The sequence below is a fragment of the Bubalus kerabau genome, chromosome 4 (assembly GCF_029407905.1).
Source record: "Bubalus kerabau isolate K-KA32 ecotype Philippines breed swamp buffalo chromosome 4, PCC_UOA_SB_1v2, whole genome shotgun sequence".
NCBI lineage: Eukaryota > Metazoa > Chordata > Mammalia > Artiodactyla > Bovidae > Bubalus > Bubalus kerabau.
Window position 1 is genome coordinate 20,952,519 of NC_073627.1, and position 17,998 is coordinate 20,970,516.

The window sequence follows — 17,998 nt, forward strand, 5'->3', positions numbered from 1 at the left end:
CAGTCAGGTTATAGCCATGATTCATAATCAGAAGAGTCAGCTGGTTATACATTGTAGCCTACACCAGTGGGTGCCATAAAGATTACAAAGGTGATACTACATGGGGGGTTATTACATTCTTTTTGGCGAGGGGAAATCTTGGTATGGAATCTGGTGTTTATCAGTCCAGGAGGCCAGTTCGGCCGTAGGTATGTTATCCCCATGGCTAACAGGCACATAGTCCAAAGCTCACTGAAAGTGCAAGATGGAGTTTCCTTCTTTCTCAAAATGGAGTCAGCTCGGCCTGTTCCTTTCCTCCCTCAGTTTCACTGAGTTACACAAGGCTGTGGTCCATGTGCTCAGTCTGCATAGTTTTCTGTGATTGTAGTTTTCCTTCTGTCTGCCCTCTGACGGATAAGGAGAAGAGGCTTTTGGAAGCTTCCTGAGGGGAGAGACTGACTGTGGGGGGAACTGGGTCTTGTTCTGGTGGGTAGGGCCATGCTCAGTAAATCTTTACTCCAACTAAGTAATTAGTCCAATCCAAAGTATTCAATCCAATTAAAATATTTTCCCAATAATGATTAATTATTGGAAAATAATAATTAATTACTATTATTATTTACTTTTGGTTGCACTGGGTCCTCTTTTCTGCTCACAGGCTTTCTCTAGTTGCTGCCAGGTGGGGACTACCTTTCCTTGTGCACAGGCTCTAACCCCACTGGCTCCAGTAGTTGTAGCACAAAGGCTCAGTAGTTGCTGCTGGAGGGCACTAGAGCCCAGAAATGGATGACTTAAATACTGCGCTCTACATCAAGCTTTTTCCTAGGCATAGTTTGGTTCTCGCAGGGTCAGAATTTTGAGAAGTTAGCTTTGTCTAATTGTACACGGCAGGGAGAATCCCAAAACTGGGAGGAAGTTCCCTTACTTTCAGGGTGAAAGGGCTCCCCACGTGCACTCCGGGAGGCTCACCACAGCTGCTGGCAGGCGTGTCTCCACTTGCCTACACCCTCTTTCTGATCCTCCAGTACTCAGCGGTTTCCACGCTCCCCCAACCCGCGCCCCGCCCCCCCCCCCCCCCCCCCCCCCGCCCCAGGAAGTTTGCTGGGCTGGGGTGGACAGGAGAGGAGAGGAGAGGGCATCCTCAAGGCCGAAGAGGCCTCAGCAGCTGCTCTGCTCGGTCGGTGTGTCCCCTGTTCTCCACTGCAGGCTTGCAGTTGAGCGGCCAAGAAGGCAGGTCAGCTGCGATGAGGCACGGCCTTACGGCAAGGAGTCCGCAGCGATCTGGACTGGGAGAAATCCTCCCACTCTCTCTCCCGGAGCGTCCCATCAAGCCGAGGAGGCCTACGTGGAAGCCTTCTGGCGAGCAGCTGGCGGAAGAGCAGCCAAATTGTGTCGCGGATATCTTGGCTCCCTGTCCAGCAAAGCCACATAAAAGTACCGAGAGAGTCTGAGGGACATAGAAAAGAGTGACTGCGGGGACTTCTCTGGCAGTACAGTGGTGAAGACCCTGCGCTCCCAATGTAAGCTAGGCCGCGGGTTCTATCGCTGCTCGAGGAACCGAGTTCCCACGTGACCTGTAGAAGAGCCAGGGTGGCCAAAAAGAAAAAGAAAAGAGACCTTGGAAAGAAAGCCATAGTAAATCAAGACGAATTAAAATCTAGAACGTTGAGTGTGGAGCACTGTGGCGCTTGTGAGCGTCCAGCATGGCGTACCGGGGCCAGGGCCAGAAGGTGCAGAAGGTGATGGTGCAGCCCATCAATCTCATCTTCAGATACTTGCAAAATAGATCACGGATTCAGGTGTGGCTTCATGAGCAAGTGAATATGCGGATAGAGGGCTCTATCATTGGTTTTGATGAGTATATGAACCTCGTATTAGATGACGCAGAAGAGATTCATTCTAAAACAAAGTCAAGAAAACAACTGGGTCGGATCATGCTAAAAGGAGAGAACATTACTCTGCTCCAAAGTGTCTCCAACTAGAAGTGACAGATGAAGTGAGAAATTGTTTGGCAATACCGTTGGTTTTTTTAGGTGTCCTTTGTTAGAGATGTAGTTCTAAAACATGTATTCATATTGTTCTGCTCACCCTTATGTTATTACCAGATGACAATAAATGCTGTGGGACTGTTTTTATTAAAAAAAAAAAAAAAAAAAAAATCTAGAAAGTTGAAAGAGAACTTCAACATAGCCGACTCATCCGTGTATGTGTACACAATAAATAACAGTAAGATGATGAGTGGTGGGTGGGCACGTAGCTATGTGCTCGGGAAAAAATTTTTAAGAAGAAAAAGAAATGCCGGAAAGAAAAACCCGGTTGGAACGGTTTGCGTCTTTCTCTGGGTCTGGGTGTTTCCGGGAGCTTTGGGCCACGCGCTTGTTTCGGTTCCACCGCGAGACGGCGCACACGCGCAGCAGGAAGAAGGCGCGTGTGTGGGCGGGGCATGCAAATTGCTTGGCTGTCTGCTGCTGGGTGGGCGGGCGGGGGTGCCGTGGGAGACCAGAAAGCCTAAAGGCGCCCAACAAATGAAACGATCCGACGAACGATGGACGTCTTAGAAGTTGTGGCACTAGGACACCGTGCAGTCTAGGGGAGAGGGCGGGCCTTCGTTTGAGGCTGACTTTGCTCACCGTGAGCTAAATGGAGGTGAGGGGAGGACGGTAGCGGCCAAGCCCGAGGCGAAGGTATCGCTTCTCGGCCTTTTGGCTAAGATCAAGTGTAGTATCTGTTCTTATCAGTTTAATATCTGATACGTCCTCTATCCGAGGACAATATATTAAATGGATTTTTGGAGCAGGGGGTTGGAATAGGAGCTTGCTCCGTCCACTCCACGCATCGACCTGGTATTGCAGTACTTCCAGGAACGGTGCACCCCCTACGGGGGGAAAAAAAATCTGTGGGTCTCAAAGACAGACGGGTTTTTGGAGGAGCCGGCGTATACTGCTGTTAAAGATACGTCTTTTCTTTTTGTTTGTTTTTTGTTTCTCAGTGGCGCTCGCGGTTGCGACTGTGGGGCTGTATGCCGTAGTCCCGTTTACAGGGCGGAGTTGCTACTTTCGGTCCCCGGGCCGGTGGAGGTTGGGTGATTCCCAGCCAGGCCTCGGACCGCTGGCTTTTTTACGTGGCACGGCGCAGCCTGAGCCACGGGACCGCCGGGGAAGAAAGCCTCGTGCCCTTTTTTCTCTGTTTGTTTGTTTGTTTGTTTGTTCTCAGTAGCTTTTCTTCTTTTTTTTTTTTTTAATTTTATTTTAAACTTTACATAATTGTATTAGTTTTGCCAAATATCAAAATGAATCCGCCACAGGTATACATACATGTGTTCCCCCTCCTGAACTCTCCTCTCTCCTCTCCTCCCCCTTCCATCCCTCTGCGTCGTCCCAGTGCACCAGCCCCAAGCATCCAGTATCGTGCATCGGACCTGGACTGGCAACTCGTTTCATACATGATATTTTACATGTTTCCATGCCATTCTCCCAAATCTTCCCACCCTCTCCCTCTCTCACAGAGTCCATAAGACTGTAATATCTCTTTTTCTTCCTCTCCCTACTTCTTGGTTTTTTTCAACATCTCACAGGCTGCTCCCGGTTGAGTGTTTCTGGAGGAAGCGTTTTTTGCGAGACTCAAGCAAGTGCTCATAAATGCCGGCGGGTGAAGTGGGTTTGACGCTTGATCCTCGGACCGACTGGGGTCCGGGAAGCCAAGTGGACAGTCGCGTGCGGGGGGCGTCTTTACACAGCTTCACCGCTCGTGGAGTCTGTCTTCGTCACGTTGAAAAGAAGGGAGGATGGCCGCCACACCCCAGGAGATGGCGCCAGACACAAAAGCCGAAGCCCAGGGAGCGAAGGTCTGTCTGGTCCTTCGACCTGAGCCACGTCGGCCAGCTCTAGTTGAACCAGTACAGACAGAGCCGAGAAGGGCACATCCCGAAGGGCCACTGGGACCGGACCTGCCCAGCCCAGCCCAGCCCGAGCGAGCACCAGCCGGCCAGGGCCACGCAGCCGCTCCCAGCGCGACGGGTGCCGAGCCTTCGGCTTTGTCCGTGCCCAGCTCCAGGGGGATTGATGGCAGTCACGGTGCCCAGGCAGGCCCGCGGACCAGCCACCATGGGTGCGCGGAGGAAGAGGTCGGGGCTCCACCACACAGCAAGGCCTTGAGTAAGGTCGTAGGCGGTGAAGTAGGTGGCAGTGGCCGCCAGTCATCAACAAAGATGGCTGGGAGGCCATGCCACAGGGTCCCGGTGCCCTCGTGCCGCACCATCTTCACAAGGCCATCCTCGGTGACAGTGGAGCGAGTGGGGTCCGGAAAGCAGGTGGCGCCGAGGGGCTTTGGGGTTTCCCTGGTGGCTCGGCGGTGAAGAGTCCACCTGCAGTGCAGGAGACCCAGGAGAGGCGGGCTCAATCCCTGGGTCGGGAAGATAGATCCATCCCCGGGAGGAGGGCATGGCAACCCACTCCAGTATTCTTTTTGCCTGGAGAATCCCATGGACCGAGGAGCCTGGCGGGCTACGGTCGCAAAGAGTCGCACAGGGACTCAAGCGCCTTCGCCCGCCCGCAGAGGGGCTCCAGGACCCCACTACTGTCCAGGAGGCACTTACTTCCCTGTGGATGGGGGAGAGGAGGGCACTTCGGCGTCGGAGATGCTTCGGAGTCTGGAGGGGGAGGCATCAAGTCACTGCACACCAAGGGGCGCTGAGACTGCAAGCATAGTACCTTCACCACGGGAAGGGTTGGGGGCGGGGGGAGGGGTTGTCATGAAAAGGAAGGTGACCACAGCCCCGGCTCCGCATGTCACCATTTGTTGGAGGGGACCGATGCCCCCAGGTTGCCTGGCCGGCCATTTTGTATAGCTCCGGTTCTGGCTCTAGGCCGGCGCTGGCGCGGCGCGGCGCGGCGCGGCTACCGGGGAGGGAGGGCTCACTAGACATCAAGACCGACTCTAGCTTGTATTTTTGAGATCGGTTTTGACGGTACAGGTGGAGAGAAACTTTAGAGCGAGCGGATGCGCTTCTTGTTTTTCTCCTGCCTCAGGATCAGCCCAACCCGCCCGCCCCGCCTCCCCCGCCTCTTGTTTTTGACAGAATATACCTTTAGTTCTGCACATACAAGCCCTTTCCCCCTCTTTTCTGGGAGAAATACATTTTCAGGGCGTGGACTGCGAAACGGCATACATTGCAAAGACAGAAACAAAGAAGTTCACACATTCTTTGCATTTTCAGCTGTTGAGATACTATTTTTGAGCGTTGAGGTTACTTCCAGCCGAGAAACCAGAGCTATTATTAATCAGCCAGAATGCTACAGTGATTGAATACATGGCCCTTTCTCCTTCAGCACGTTCTCTGTTCTGTTACGTCACCTGAAGCTCCTTCCATGTTGTATCTCTATTTGAAATGTCATACATGGAGTCCGTTCTGACCGGCTGTCCCATTTTGGTGAACAGCCAGCACGCTCTTTTTAGTCTGTCAGCTGCACCGATTTCTTCATTTTGAGGGGTTGGAGTCTTTCTAAACCCCGAAAATCTAGCTGTCTTTCACTTAGCGAAAGCACACGAGGTGGTATTCTTAGTGCCAGAGGTTTTGAAGGGAGTTGGCTGTATAAGGTCAAGATCGGTTGGCCTTGAAAATGGAATGTCTTACTTCCTGCTACAATAATTCTCTCAGGAACACGAGCACTTCACGTAATCACACGAGCATTTAAACCTCCCTCTTGGAATCCTTGTTCCAGGTCCGTATTTGATGGTGCTCCCTTTCATTTTCCCCAGGACCCTCATTCACTAGTTCATACCTTCCGCGTATTCCTTTTCATACTGAGGAATTCGACTAGCTTCCGCCATCTCAGCAGTGGGAGAAGGAAATGCTCTCTCCCTCACCTAATGTGTACCAACTACTGCTTGCTTTCAGGCATTACTTGTAAATCCTTTGAGTTGCTTCCAGATGCACGTGGCACACTTAGATCCACTTTTGTGCCCCTGAGCCCCCCGCTAGAGGGTCTGCGGCTAAGGGCCGCAGCTGAACCGAGCGTCCGTCCCCCTCCTCCTCCAAGCGTGTCGATGGAGCGTCACTAAACCGCGGGCTCCTTCCAAAGTGCATGTAGTAAGAACAAGTTACTGAACACAGGCTCCTTTAAGAGAGACAGACAGAGAGAGAAAGCTACTGCGGCCACACTTCGGGGGGTCTGACTGTATAGTCTCGGGGCAGAAGTGGAAACGCATACCTGTAAAAGAGAGCAGACTCCTTTTCGGAACCGCTGGCGGTAGAAACACTTTGCGGCGAACGGTTATCTAGGTAAGGCCGCGTTTACTCCCTCCCGGAAGCCTCGCAGCATAGAGTCTTCCTCTCTCTCACGCGGCAAGAACACAACGAGGAAAAAAGGAAGAAAACAGAACCCCCCCCCCCCCATACACCTACGGAGCACGAAACATTCGCCTCCAACGAGATGAACAAACCCAAAGCACGAAAACACTCCCTCCCCGCACCACAAGGAAGAAAGAAAGAACCGCCCAGGTGCAAAGCCGCGGAAACTCTCACAAGCGAAACAGAGCAAAAGCCAGCCAGCCAGCCGCCCTCCGCCCTCCGCCCTTCTTACTATTTCTTAGGCCCTAAGCCTCCCGACAGACAAGTCTATTCTTGTCATACCACGAGCATTATCCCCCGAGGGGGGTGTGCACCGTTCCTGGAAGTACTGCAATACCAGGTCGATGCGTGGAGTGGACGGAGCAAGCTCCTATTCCAACTCCCTGCTCCAAAAATCCATTTAATATATTGTCCTCGGATAGAGGACGTATCAGATATTAAACTGATAAGAACAGATACTACACTTGATCTTAGCCAAAAGGCCGAGAAGCGATGCCGAGTGCCTCAGCCTGGCCGCAGCCGCCCTCGCTCCATCCCCATTCAACCCACGGTGAGCGCCCTGAACCACACTCCTTGTCTGATTCCTTTTGCGTCGTTTGACAGTGCTGTCAGCGGACTCCCGTGCAGGCCTTTTTGTCCTCTACCTTTGAAAGGACAAGTTCTAGGTCCTTAATTGTTCCGCCATTCCCGCGCCGAACAGCCATTTCTCATCTGCATGCTCCGCCTTCTGCCGCCCGAGGGGGCGGGGCTACCGCGGGCGGACTCCACCCTCCGGACCGCCGCCTCGCGGCCGGAGCCCGCCTCCCGACCCAGGGGCGGCTGCCGGAGACCGCGGGGGAAGCGCTGACACGGAAGCAGCTCTCACGGATCGAGCCCCAGAAATCAAGAACTCGCTTTTGTCGCTCATTCCCCGGCTCGCGCTGCACTCGCAACCATTGCCTCCTACACGCTGAGCTAGTGCCCGACACCCGTCACGGTTACCGCGGCTCTAACGGCCAGCACCACACCCCCTCGCCCCTCCTTGCTCCCGGCCGCTCTGCTCGCGTCCGTGTTCTCCCGCCCGTCTTCTGCCCCACAGTTCGGGTCCCCTGGGGCGGCGGGGTGGGGGTGGGGGTTGGGGGATTCGTCCTGACAAGGGATGTCCTGGGGGACAGTCGTTGGAATCGAACAGTGCCCGTCGCGATCACTTGGCAGCTCCGTTTCTCAGTGCGAGATGCGCTCCCGCGGAATTTGCTCCAATCGGGGTGCACGGACTGAAGGGTCTGCGAAGGGCGCCCGGCCCCGGGGCACAGCGCTCTGCGGAGGCCGCTCGGGTGCCCCTCGTGCCCTCACGGCGGTGCGGGGCCGTGGCGGTCCCGGCCACCCTCGCGGCAACGGAGCCCTGAAGCTCGGGAGATCAGGGACGGTGACGGGAAGAGCAGGGCAGGCGTTCTCCGGCAGCGCCTCGTCCCCCAGCCTCGCCAACAACCCCGCGTGGCATCAGCCTTGGGAATGCTTTTTCGGTGGAGGGTGGGGAAAGCGCGAGGGGTGGATCTCTCAGGTGAAAACGGGACCTCGGCCTAGCTCGGATATGCGGTTTTCTCTCGTGGGTAAATAAAGTTGAGCGTCCCATCCTGTTTCAGAGAAGCCTTTACATTTTCTCTCTGTGAGCTATTAATAACCTCCCTGTCGGTGGTCTTCGACCCTCTTCCCTATTCCTGCCGGCTTTGCGGTTGGGCTTTGCTTAAGGTGATGATGATTGCATTGTTTAAAGGTTCCGTTTTTATATCGTCATATTTATCAATTTAAAAAAGATATCTTTCACATTTTGAGTCGAAAGGACTTATGAAGTCATTTCCTAAATCTTCCTCTAGGTCTTCTTCTTCTTCTTCTTCTTCTCCCTCAACATCGACGTCGTCCAGCCGGGGGATACTTTCCCGGGGTTGGCTGGTCGTGTTCAGTCGCGCCCGACTCTTGGCGACCCCGCGGACTGTAGGCCCGCCAAGCTCCTCTGTCCATGGAGTTTTCCAGGCAAGAATCCTGGAGCGGGTTGCCATTTCCTGTTCCTCCTCCAGGGCATCTTCCCCACGCGCACGAATGGAACCCGCGCCTCTTGCGTCTCCGCGTCGGCAGGCAGATTCTTGACCACCGCCCCACCTTCCTCTGGAGCACAGTGTGAATGAGCGAGTTTTCCCCTCATACCACCTGTTTGAGATGCCACCTGTAAGCCTCAACGGCGTCCCATGTGCATTTTGGAGTCATAGGCCTGGACTTGCCTTTAAAATGTAGCAGAGCTCACAGCCCTAACCACCTTTGATACTCCGAGGCCACGGGTTGACCGATCCCGTCCATGCAGACGGTGGGTGGTACACCCAATCAGACAGAGCCCGACACTGAGAGGTGACCCTTCAAGGCCAAGTAGGAATCCCTTACAGGAATGACCCTTCTCCGGAGAACGGATGCCGGTTCCGGAAGTGACGGGCACTATGGAGTGGACCGACCCTCTGCCCGACCAGGAGGCCGAGTGAGAAGGCGCCTGCCTTTACCCCTGGGACATGGGTTTGCCTGAGAGTACACAGATGTGAGTGTCGGAGCTGGGGTCCGGGCTGGCCGCCTTCACCACCGGTTCTGACAACCGGTCATTAACCACCCGAGACTCGACCCACCAGGGCCTGTGCTGGGTCCCAGGGCCAGACACCGCTCCTGTTCCCCGGCCCCGGACGTGTCCCGCCCAGGAGCCGAATGGCCGGGACCCCACCCCCGCCGGTGTGATGAGGAAGGGACCCTGTGTGTGCTCAGTCGCTCAGTCCCGTGCGACTCTTTGCGACCCCATGGACGGTAGCCTGCCAGGCTCGTCTGTCCATGGAATTTTCCAGGCGAGTAACTGCAGCGCGTTGCCGTTTCGTTTCCTACTCCAGGGGATCTTCCCGACCCAGGGATCGAACCCGCGTCTCCTGCGTCTCCCGCACTGGCAGGCCGGAGTCTTTGCCACTGCGCCACCTGGGAAGCTCTTGAGGGAACTGTTGAGAGGTGGACGACTGGGTGCGGCTCCCACCTGGTGTGACCTCCTCAGGGCTCCAGGCCTCTCCCGTGTGGCTCGGGGTCCCTACCCGGACACACCCAATAAGTGAGAAGGTGCGAAGAACAGACAGGAAGCCAGCCGAGTCAGGAAGGCCTTCCAGACCCGGGAGACGGCCTACGGGACAGGTTAGAGTTTCACTGGGGGCGCTGGCGGTGTGCGGGCCGGTCATGTTGACATGAGGGGGCGAACCTGGAGGCAAGAGCCTCTGGGAGGCTCTTGGCAAGAGCGTGGGCGAGAACGCAGAGGTGCAAAGCAAGGGGGAACGCTGGGGGAAGGAGGGCCGTGGCCTGCACCCCGCTGACCCGCCGAGACGCCGCGAGGGTGTGATCTGGGCCTCACAGCTCCTCCGGGGAACGCTTGCTTCTAGTGGGCTCTTTCTTACAGTCATCATCCCCCAACCCCACGTCTCTCCCCTCACAGACTCCTTCCGTATCCCAGACTGGGCCGGCTGGCTTCAGCTTCTCCGGGGCGGGGGGGGGGGGGGGGGGGGGGGGGGGCGACCAGCACGGCCCTGCTGTGCCCCACCTTTACCCAGGCCGGAGCCCTCCTAGCTCAGATCAAGGCGCTTCTCTGACCCCTCTGTACGGTGCCCATCAAGGCGGCTCTCCACCCGAGTTTCACGGAAGAGAAAGCAGCTGGCGGTGTGTGATGGAGAGTCTGACTCTGCCTTGAGGTTATGGCCGAGAGCTGCTAAGCCTCGCCCTTCCCTCGTCCCCTCTCACCCTGGACCCCGGCAAGCTGATGAGAAAAGTCTCCCGCCGGCCGCCCCTCTGCTCAGCACTGTCCACTTTAAAAAAAAAAAAAAATCCACGACCTAGAAGTTGAGACTTGCGTTTTCTTCAGCGGGAATATTTAGGACTTCCAGCCCCGGGGTCAGCGTCTGAAGCGACCCTGAGAGAACCGCCAGGAGGAGGTGGGCGGTGGGGGAAGGAGCCAGGTGACACACAAGTTTTGCCACAAAGGGCAGGCGGTCTGAACGTCAAAAGGTGTTTCCTATTCTGTATATGAAAGAAAACCAGGCATCCCAAGTTAAGGAATTTAGCGCGTTTCCATACATGGGGAGATGCTCGAGCCTGGGCTCACGGAAATCATGCCTTTGATGCGCATCTCAGCGCTCCGGGGCCACCATCCTGTGCTTTTCACATCCCGGGCTTCCTCGGGGCTCACCTAGAGGGAGTGGCCGCAGCGGGATGGCCGCTAGACGGCAGGTAGTCTTTCAGTCCCGAGCAGGGCTCACCGGCTCGCCCTCCCGTGATGGCCGCGATTGCTGATGACTGCGACGTCCTTGTTTACTGATGCGGAGGGAAATGTTCCATTTCTCACCACCCTCAGCACACCGACCTGGCCTCCTTTCCTGGCTCTTAGTCTACCGTGGAGGGCCACCCCGCTCTCCCTGGGAAGCCTCATCATGTGACTTGTCGATCTTTTCGGACCCCCTAGGTGCCTGTGTGTTGTGTCCTGGTGGTGGTGGTGGTGGTGGTGGTGGGCGGCGGGGGGGAATCTGGCGGGGGTCCTCAGTCTCCGTACGCAGGACAAATTTGGGGTAGGGGGATGGGGAGATGCGACCCGGAATTCTATGGGGCTTGCGCTCAACATTTTCCAGGACGGGGCCACAGGCCTCCCCACCAGACTGGGTGGACTCCTGTCCGTGACACAACCCTCGAATTCGGTGTTTCCTCACGCGTCCACTGTCCACCGAGTGCCCGCGGCGGGTTATACCCCAAACCGGTCTGGCGCCGTCCTACGCCGATTCGACCGGCACCCGCGGGAGCGCATCGAACCTTTTCCCTGTCAAGGAAAAGTCAGTGTGTCAGAACACGTGGGCCTCTGAGCAGTGCTTCCGGAGGCACGCCGGGCAGCCGAAACGAAGCCCTCTACCTCAGCCCGGGACTCGAACCCGGCCACACCCAGGTTGGGACTCCAATCCACGTGGCTGGGCCTCCGACAGAGCCAAAACCCACGGTACCTCGTTTCAAGAGCTGATGAAGCTCAGGTTCTCCATGTCCTATCGAAGAGAGAATTCAGTGAGAGACACAATGATAGGTAAGAAGTGGATTGATTCAGAGAGAAACACATTCCGTAGGCAGAGTGTGGGCCATCACAGAGGGCGAGTGTGGCGGCCTCCAGACGTGGCACGTGAGCTTTCATGGGCCGGGTAATTTCACAGGCTAATGAGTTGATCAGCTGATAGGCTAATCAACCCGGAATATTCATTGGACGGGCTGATGCTGAAGCTGAAGCTCCAGTGCTTTGGCCCCCTGAGGCGAAGAGCTGACCCACTGGAAAAGCCCCTCCTGCTGGGAAAGACGGAAGGCAGAAGGAGAAGGGCACCACGGAGGATGAGATGGTTGGGTGGCGTCACCGACTCAAAGGACGTGAGCTTGAGCCAGCTCCGGGAGATGGTGAAGGACAGGGAAGCCTGGCGAGCTGCAGTCCGTGGGGTCACGACGGAGCGACTGGGCACCGACAGAGAGTGGGAGGATCATTCCAACTATTTGGGGGAAGGGGTGGAGGTTTCCAGGAATTGGGCCACTGCCCACTTTTTGGTCTTTCGACAGTGCCTTGGAACTGTCACGGCGCCTCTGGGTAGGTCCTTTAGCTTGCTGATTGAGAATCAAGGTCTGCTTGAAGCTGACTTCTCTGCCAGCTTAGACCCCCACGGACTGTAGCCCGCCAGGCTCCTCTGTCCGTGGGATTCTCGAGGCAAGAGTACTGGAGTGGGCAGCCATTCCCTTCTCCAGGGGATCATCCCGACCCAGGGGTCGAACCCGGTCTCCTGCATTGCAGGCAGATTCTTCCTACCATCTGAGCCACCAGGGAAGCCCATCTTAGACCCATGTGATTCTAATGAATGTCTGTTGTGTCCTCGGGCTATGCCACACTTTCAGAAGTTGTGCCCTGCCCCCTTCCCTCCTGTTTCGGAAACACCTGTGGAGCTTGGAAGTACAGCGAGCCTCGGGCCCCTCCTGAGACAGTCCGGTCCAATTGATCTCGGGAGACCTAGGCCCGCAGTGGCTTGGAGCGGCGCTTGGGTTCCCAGCCGGAGGTTGGGGCTGGGGCGCGGCGGTGAAAGCCCCGGGTCCTAGCCGCTAGACCCGTGGTCAGTGACAAGGACCCTGGCCCTTCGGCTCTGCACAAAGGAATTCCCAGGGAGACGGAAAGTAGCGGAACAAGTGGGGCATTTATTGAGAGGAAAAGAGTACGCTATGTGCGGATAGGCACACGGGCAGACGCAGAGGGAGAGTCCCCGAGTCGCACCCTTGTAGGGGCTTGAATTACTTTTTGAGTTTATTTTTTAAATCTTTCGGCCACAAGGCTTGTGGGAATCATAGCTCCCCCAACCAGGGATCGAACCTTCCCCCTCTGCGTTGGAAGGCAAAGTCTTAACCACCGGACCACCGGGGAAGTCCCTTGAGTTGCTTTTAGGAGGCATTTCTCTAGGTTTCCTTTGGCCGATCATTTGGATTCATTTGGTTCACAGGCCATATTTGGTATATCTCAGGGTCCTTCCATAGGTGTGCATGCATCTCTTAGCCATACTGGATTCTACCCAAGAGGCCTGTGGGTAGCCTAGCGTTAGTTAGCATCACTCCCCTTTGACCTCCAAGGAGCCTCTCTGTGCCTGTGTGGTCAGGGAGGTCTCCTGACTTCCAGAAAGAGAAAGGTGTGGTCTGGGCGCTCGCCCAGCCCGCTCGCCCTCAGTGCCCTGCCCTTCTCCTCTTGGAGCTTTTGGTCAATAGAGAATGCATCTCCAACTGCTTTACCCTGGGGTGGGGGTGGGGAGCGGCAGGTACCTCCCGCCTCACCATGGCCCTACGGTGGTGGTGCCTGGTGCCCGGGACCCAAGCACGATCTCAACGAGAGCCCTGGACACCACCCCACCACCCCCCCACACCCCCGCCCACAGTAGGTCTGGAAGGGAAAATTTTCCTTCCCTGTGAGGAAAGACCTTTGCAGGGAGGACGACATTGGCCTGTAATTTGTTTGGTCGGGCCCAGCCAGTCTTAGGGCTACCTGAAGAAACCTGAGTTCAATCGCCTACGCCTACGTCGGAGGGCGTGTCCAAGCTATTCTCTTGCGCGGCCACCGCGGGTGGTATTTCTACCGGAGAATGGTCACCGTCCAACTAACCGTCGGTTGGGGTCAATGTGAGGGGCGGAGGGCGCGTGAGTGAACCAGGCATATCTAGGAAACGGTCCAGGGTAGAACCAATTCTGACTCTGCGTTGGACTTTAACCTTGGGTTTTTGTTGCTTTTGTTATTATCATCGTACACAATGGCCTGCCCCCAGAGAACCGTGCCCCTCTGCCCGACTGTCAAAAGTGTCTTTGGTCGGCTCACAGGAGGGCTGATCTGACCCTACCCACCTGTGTGCACGACTCTACCAAAGAAGAGATCCACATATCCCACCCCCCGCCCCAACGCGGGCCATCCCAGGAGATGCTTTTGCAAGACTGATGGCCCCTTTTAGTTTATTCCTCTCCGCCTCTCCCTCTCTCCTCAGCCTTTTTCGTACTTTGCTTCCTCATCGCTTCCCTCTCTCTGGTTCCATGAGAGAACCTGGCCTCTAGACCCCAATAAGACGGTTATTGTGAGGCATTAGTCTGCCGTCCTCTCTGGGACCAACTGGAGTCGGTACCAGAAACAAACGGCAGCAAATATATGGGAGATCTGGCAGATAACCGAGTTTCAGGAGATATGGAGGCGCTTGGGAGACAGAAGAGATGGGTGCGAGGCACGAGAGAGGAGGATGGAGCCTGATGAGACTCACCCTGATCGCTTCAGACCTGAGTGTCAGGGCTTCCAAAATCTCTGTTGCCTGTGAGTTTAGGACAGCGCCTTCTGTACAAAGCACACAGGAGAAGACCAAAAGTTCAGACAGGAACAACTCACTCCTATGGCACCATAGAAAAGACCGTTCCAGAAACCAGTCTGCAGATTAAAAAAAAAAAAACAACAAGGGGCGGATGGGGGGGGGGTGGTGGTGGTGGTGGGGGGAGCTTCCTAAATGAAACCTAAAGGTTAAAGAATCAAACGATTGACTCTTTAGAAAAGACCTCACGCTGGGAAAGATCGAAGGCAGAAGGAGAAAGGGAGGCTAGAAGATGAGATAGATGGTTGGATGGCATCAGCCATACGAGTTTGAGCAAGCTCTGGGAGTTAGTGATGAACAGGGAAGTGTCGCGGTCCGGGCGCAGGTTGGAAAAGAATTTCCAGACATGAGACAAAATGAGAGGGAAATAACATTTATTAGAATGGGAGAACAGTGGGCCGGCTCAAGAGAGAACCGACGTTGAGCAGGAGTCCACAGTCCACTTTTATACCCAAGGTACACTGCCGGGAGCCGGCATATTGCATATTGAGTGCATATTGCATATTGAGTGCAGCACTTTCCACAGCATCATCTTTCAGGATCTGGAATAGCTCAAATGGAATTCTATCACTGCCGGGAGCCAGCGTGAGGAACTCCGCCCATGACAAAGGTCATGAGGAAGGAGGCTCGGCATACGCAAAGGCGGGATCGAGCCTCAGGAGTCCCCCTGGAAATTCTCGAGCATCTACCCCCCAAACCAGAGACTGCCTACTTTCTGCTTTGTGCTTTCACCTACACCTCTGACTTTATGGGGGCTGTCCCCCACTACCTCTCTCTGAAAAAAAGAGCTAGCTTACAGCTCCAGTTAATAATTCCTGGGTGTGACAGTGTTTCAACCTACAAACTCCTTTGGAAATCCTCTAGCCTGCCTGAATAGGTTTTTCCGGCCACATGTGATTGTTCAGAGCCTCCCAACTGTGAGAGGCAGGAGATGTTCTAAACTGCCTAAACACAGATTCCTTTGAGTAGTTAAAAGATTGATTAGAAATTGTATTGGTGAAGGGTTTTTCACTTGTTGGACCAATGTTTGCTGCTAAGTCTCCATACTCCTTACCTACTGTGTCCTTGGCAGTGTATTGATTGATATAATGGGTGTATAGAAATGTAAGTAGTAACCTCAATGTTTGTAACCTTGGACCCTTGAGTTAATTCTTTTCTTGATTGAGCCCACCTCACCTTTGCCCTATAGGAATGCAGCTTTGTCCAGTGCTTTTTTGGAGGCTGGTGCCTGACTTTGGAATAATCACCTTTAGAGAAAAATAAGTTTCTTAAAATGTTAACAGGCCTCCTGGCCAGAAGATGATGTCAATCACCTGAACTTTTGCATATGATAAGTTTGAAAGCCTGGCTTCGATTAGAACCAGGAACTGCTGTCCTTGCATGACTCCACCCCTTCCCCCATTATCCTCTATGCGTAACTTAAGGTATAAAAATTACTTTGGAAAACAAAGTGCGGGCCTTGTTCACTGAAACTTGGTCTCCTCATGTCACGCTCTCTCTCAAATTCTGGCTGAGTCTCCATCCGGAGCGCGGAACCCGCCATGCTTGCTAATTATGCCTGGGCTTCTAAGATCCGACCCGGGAGGCCTCAGTGTCTCCTCTCCTTCGGGAGAACGGAAGGACGCCTGCGGCCTACGTAAGTGGTGCAAACTTCTTGTCTTGAAGTTTTATTGGTCTCCCGCATAAACCAAGCTACTCAGCCTCTTTTCTCCACTGAATTTTCCTACTGAGCTATCCTCATTCTATTATTCTTTATATCCTTAATTAACGTTTAATTAAGCAGTTGCTTCCTGACCCTCGCCTACGCCGTCTCTCCTTCGAATACCCTGGATCAGCTGGGGCTGGACCCCGGCAGTACAGAGAGTGGGATAGGGGTCTTGCGGGTCATTTGCTGATTGGATGAAGCACATACACTGGGTTGGAGGCAACAGTAAGGCAAATATCTTCTCCCTATGCGGTAGGAGGGGAGACAGGTTATACTGCTCACGAGGACCTGAAATCCATTCACGGTTACAACATGGGGGAAGGAAAGGCCGATAATGGTCTGGTTTTTCTGTTCCTGCATTCCAAGAAGACTCTCGTAGGTTTTATCTGCTCTTTCGCCCTTGGGTCACCACAGGAAATAGACAGGGAAAAGCCAAGCACAACTAAGCAATTGAATCAAACTGAAAGAATCAAAATCAGCCTAAAAGAAAACAAAACAAAGACAGGGGAAAAGCCACACAAACCCCACAGCCCAAGTGAAAAACACAAAAGAGAAGAGAAATCTTCCGAGGAGAAAGGCCAGAAAAGAAACAAGCCTACCATTTGGGGGTGCCGGTTTTGTCCTCAGAGAGAGTGCGCCATTCCTGGGAAGTGCTGCAACACAGAGCAGGCTCCGATGCCAACTGCTTGCTCCAAAAACTCACTTAACAGTATTGTTCCCAGATAGAGGAGGTATCAGATGTTAAGCCGGTAAAGAACAGATACTACACTCGATCTCAGCCAAAAGGCGGAGAAGCAATGGTGCTCTTTCGGGTGGCAGCCACCATCCTCCCCTCCTCTCCATTCAGCTCACCGTGAGCAACCTACCCGTCAGTCGTCAGTCAACATTCCTGGCTCTCTAGCCCATGTCCGCTCCAGACCAGTGAAACAACTTGTTCTCCACATTCTGGTCAATTCTCACATCTCTTCTGGCTCCCTGGCCCCCATCCTTCCCGGGACAATGACTCACTATGTGCATGACCCACCCTCCTCCACCCTGAGGGCGCGGCCAGCATCCTCAGGCTCTGCCCATGCACCATAGGTGCCAGCTCCGGTCCGAAGGCAGGGGGACTGTGCTTGGGGCGCGGGAGCTGCAGGACAAGAACGGTCCGGGTGCTCCCGAAGCCCGAAGTGAGCCCGGGGTCGTGGCTGTGCATCCGGGGGAGCCGCGTGAGCCCCAGGCCGCCAGACACCAGACTCCTCCCCACGGTCCTGGCCAGGCTCCTTAACTGAGACCCTGGGACGGTAGCTCAGCTGGTAAAGAATCTGCCTCCAATTCAGGCGACCCCAATTCGATTCCTGGGTCGGGAAGATCCCCGGGAGAAGGGATAGGCTACCCGCTCCAGTACTGTTGGGCTTCCCTGGTGGTGAAATCTGCCTGCAGGGGATCTGTGGGAGACCTGGAGCCCATTCCTGGGTAGGGAAGATCCCCTGCAGAAGGGAACGGCTACCCACCCCAGTATTCTTGCCTGGAGAATTCCACGGACGGAGGAGCCTGGTAGACTACAGTCCATGGGATGGCAAAGAGTCGGACACGACTGAGCGACTTTCACATCACCAGGCGGGCGCTCTTGTCTTTTCTCCATTCTCCGCAAAGCCCCTAGAGAGCTGCAGGGTCTGTGAGACTAGCACAGTGGGCCCTCCCCTTGACCGACTCTCTAGTTCTGTCAGACCTGAGGGGAAAGACCCCCCACCCCCCGCCCCGGGGACTGCCTCGCAGGACAGCCACCTGGCAGTCACTGCCCTGCATTCTTTGCTGTGATCACACCCACTTGGATACTGGACACCCTAGAGAGGATTGACGCTGTTATCATCCTCGTTTCACTGTCGTGATCAACGAGACCAGAGAGGCTAAGAAACTTGCCCTGGGTCACACGGCTAGCAGGCAGCTGACCTGCGGGGTTGACCACTGTGTCCCAAGACCCCGCCCGGTCCTGGAGCACAGGCCCCGCTCACTGATGGTGCCTCCGAGGGGGAAGCCACCAGAAGAGGA

General features: G+C 55.0%; 1 protein-coding gene, 3 non-coding genes and 1 pseudogene across 4 annotated transcripts; 2 read left to right on the forward strand and 3 right to left on the reverse strand.

The window, feature by feature from the left end:
- The first annotated feature begins 1,614 nt into the window (after positions 1-1,614).
- On the forward strand, positions 1,615-2,110 carry LOC129648937 (small nuclear ribonucleoprotein E-like). The gene has a single exon (XM_055575773.1). It carries the CDS (start codon positions 1,683-1,685, stop codon positions 1,959-1,961), a length of 279 nt encoding a protein of 92 aa, XP_055431748.1. The 5' UTR covers positions 1,615-1,682; the 3' UTR covers positions 1,962-2,110.
- Positions 2,111-2,665: 555 nt separating this feature from the next.
- LOC129651991 (U2 spliceosomal RNA) lies at positions 2,666-2,856 on the forward strand. The gene has a single exon (XR_008714477.1). It is a non-coding gene; the product is annotated as a U2 spliceosomal RNA (small nuclear RNA).
- Positions 2,857-5,107: 2,251 nt separating this feature from the next.
- On the reverse strand, positions 5,108-6,840 carry LOC129648936 (mitochondrial fission factor-like; annotated as a pseudogene).
- LOC129651993 (U2 spliceosomal RNA) lies at positions 6,632-6,822 on the reverse strand. Its single transcript, XR_008714479.1, has one exon. It is a non-coding gene; the product is annotated as a U2 spliceosomal RNA (small nuclear RNA).
- A 9,736-nt stretch (positions 6,841-16,576) lies between the features above and the next one.
- LOC129651818 (U2 spliceosomal RNA) lies at positions 16,577-16,766 on the reverse strand. The gene has a single exon (XR_008714334.1). It is a non-coding gene; the product is annotated as a U2 spliceosomal RNA (small nuclear RNA).
- Positions 16,767-17,998: the final 1,232 nt, after the last annotated feature.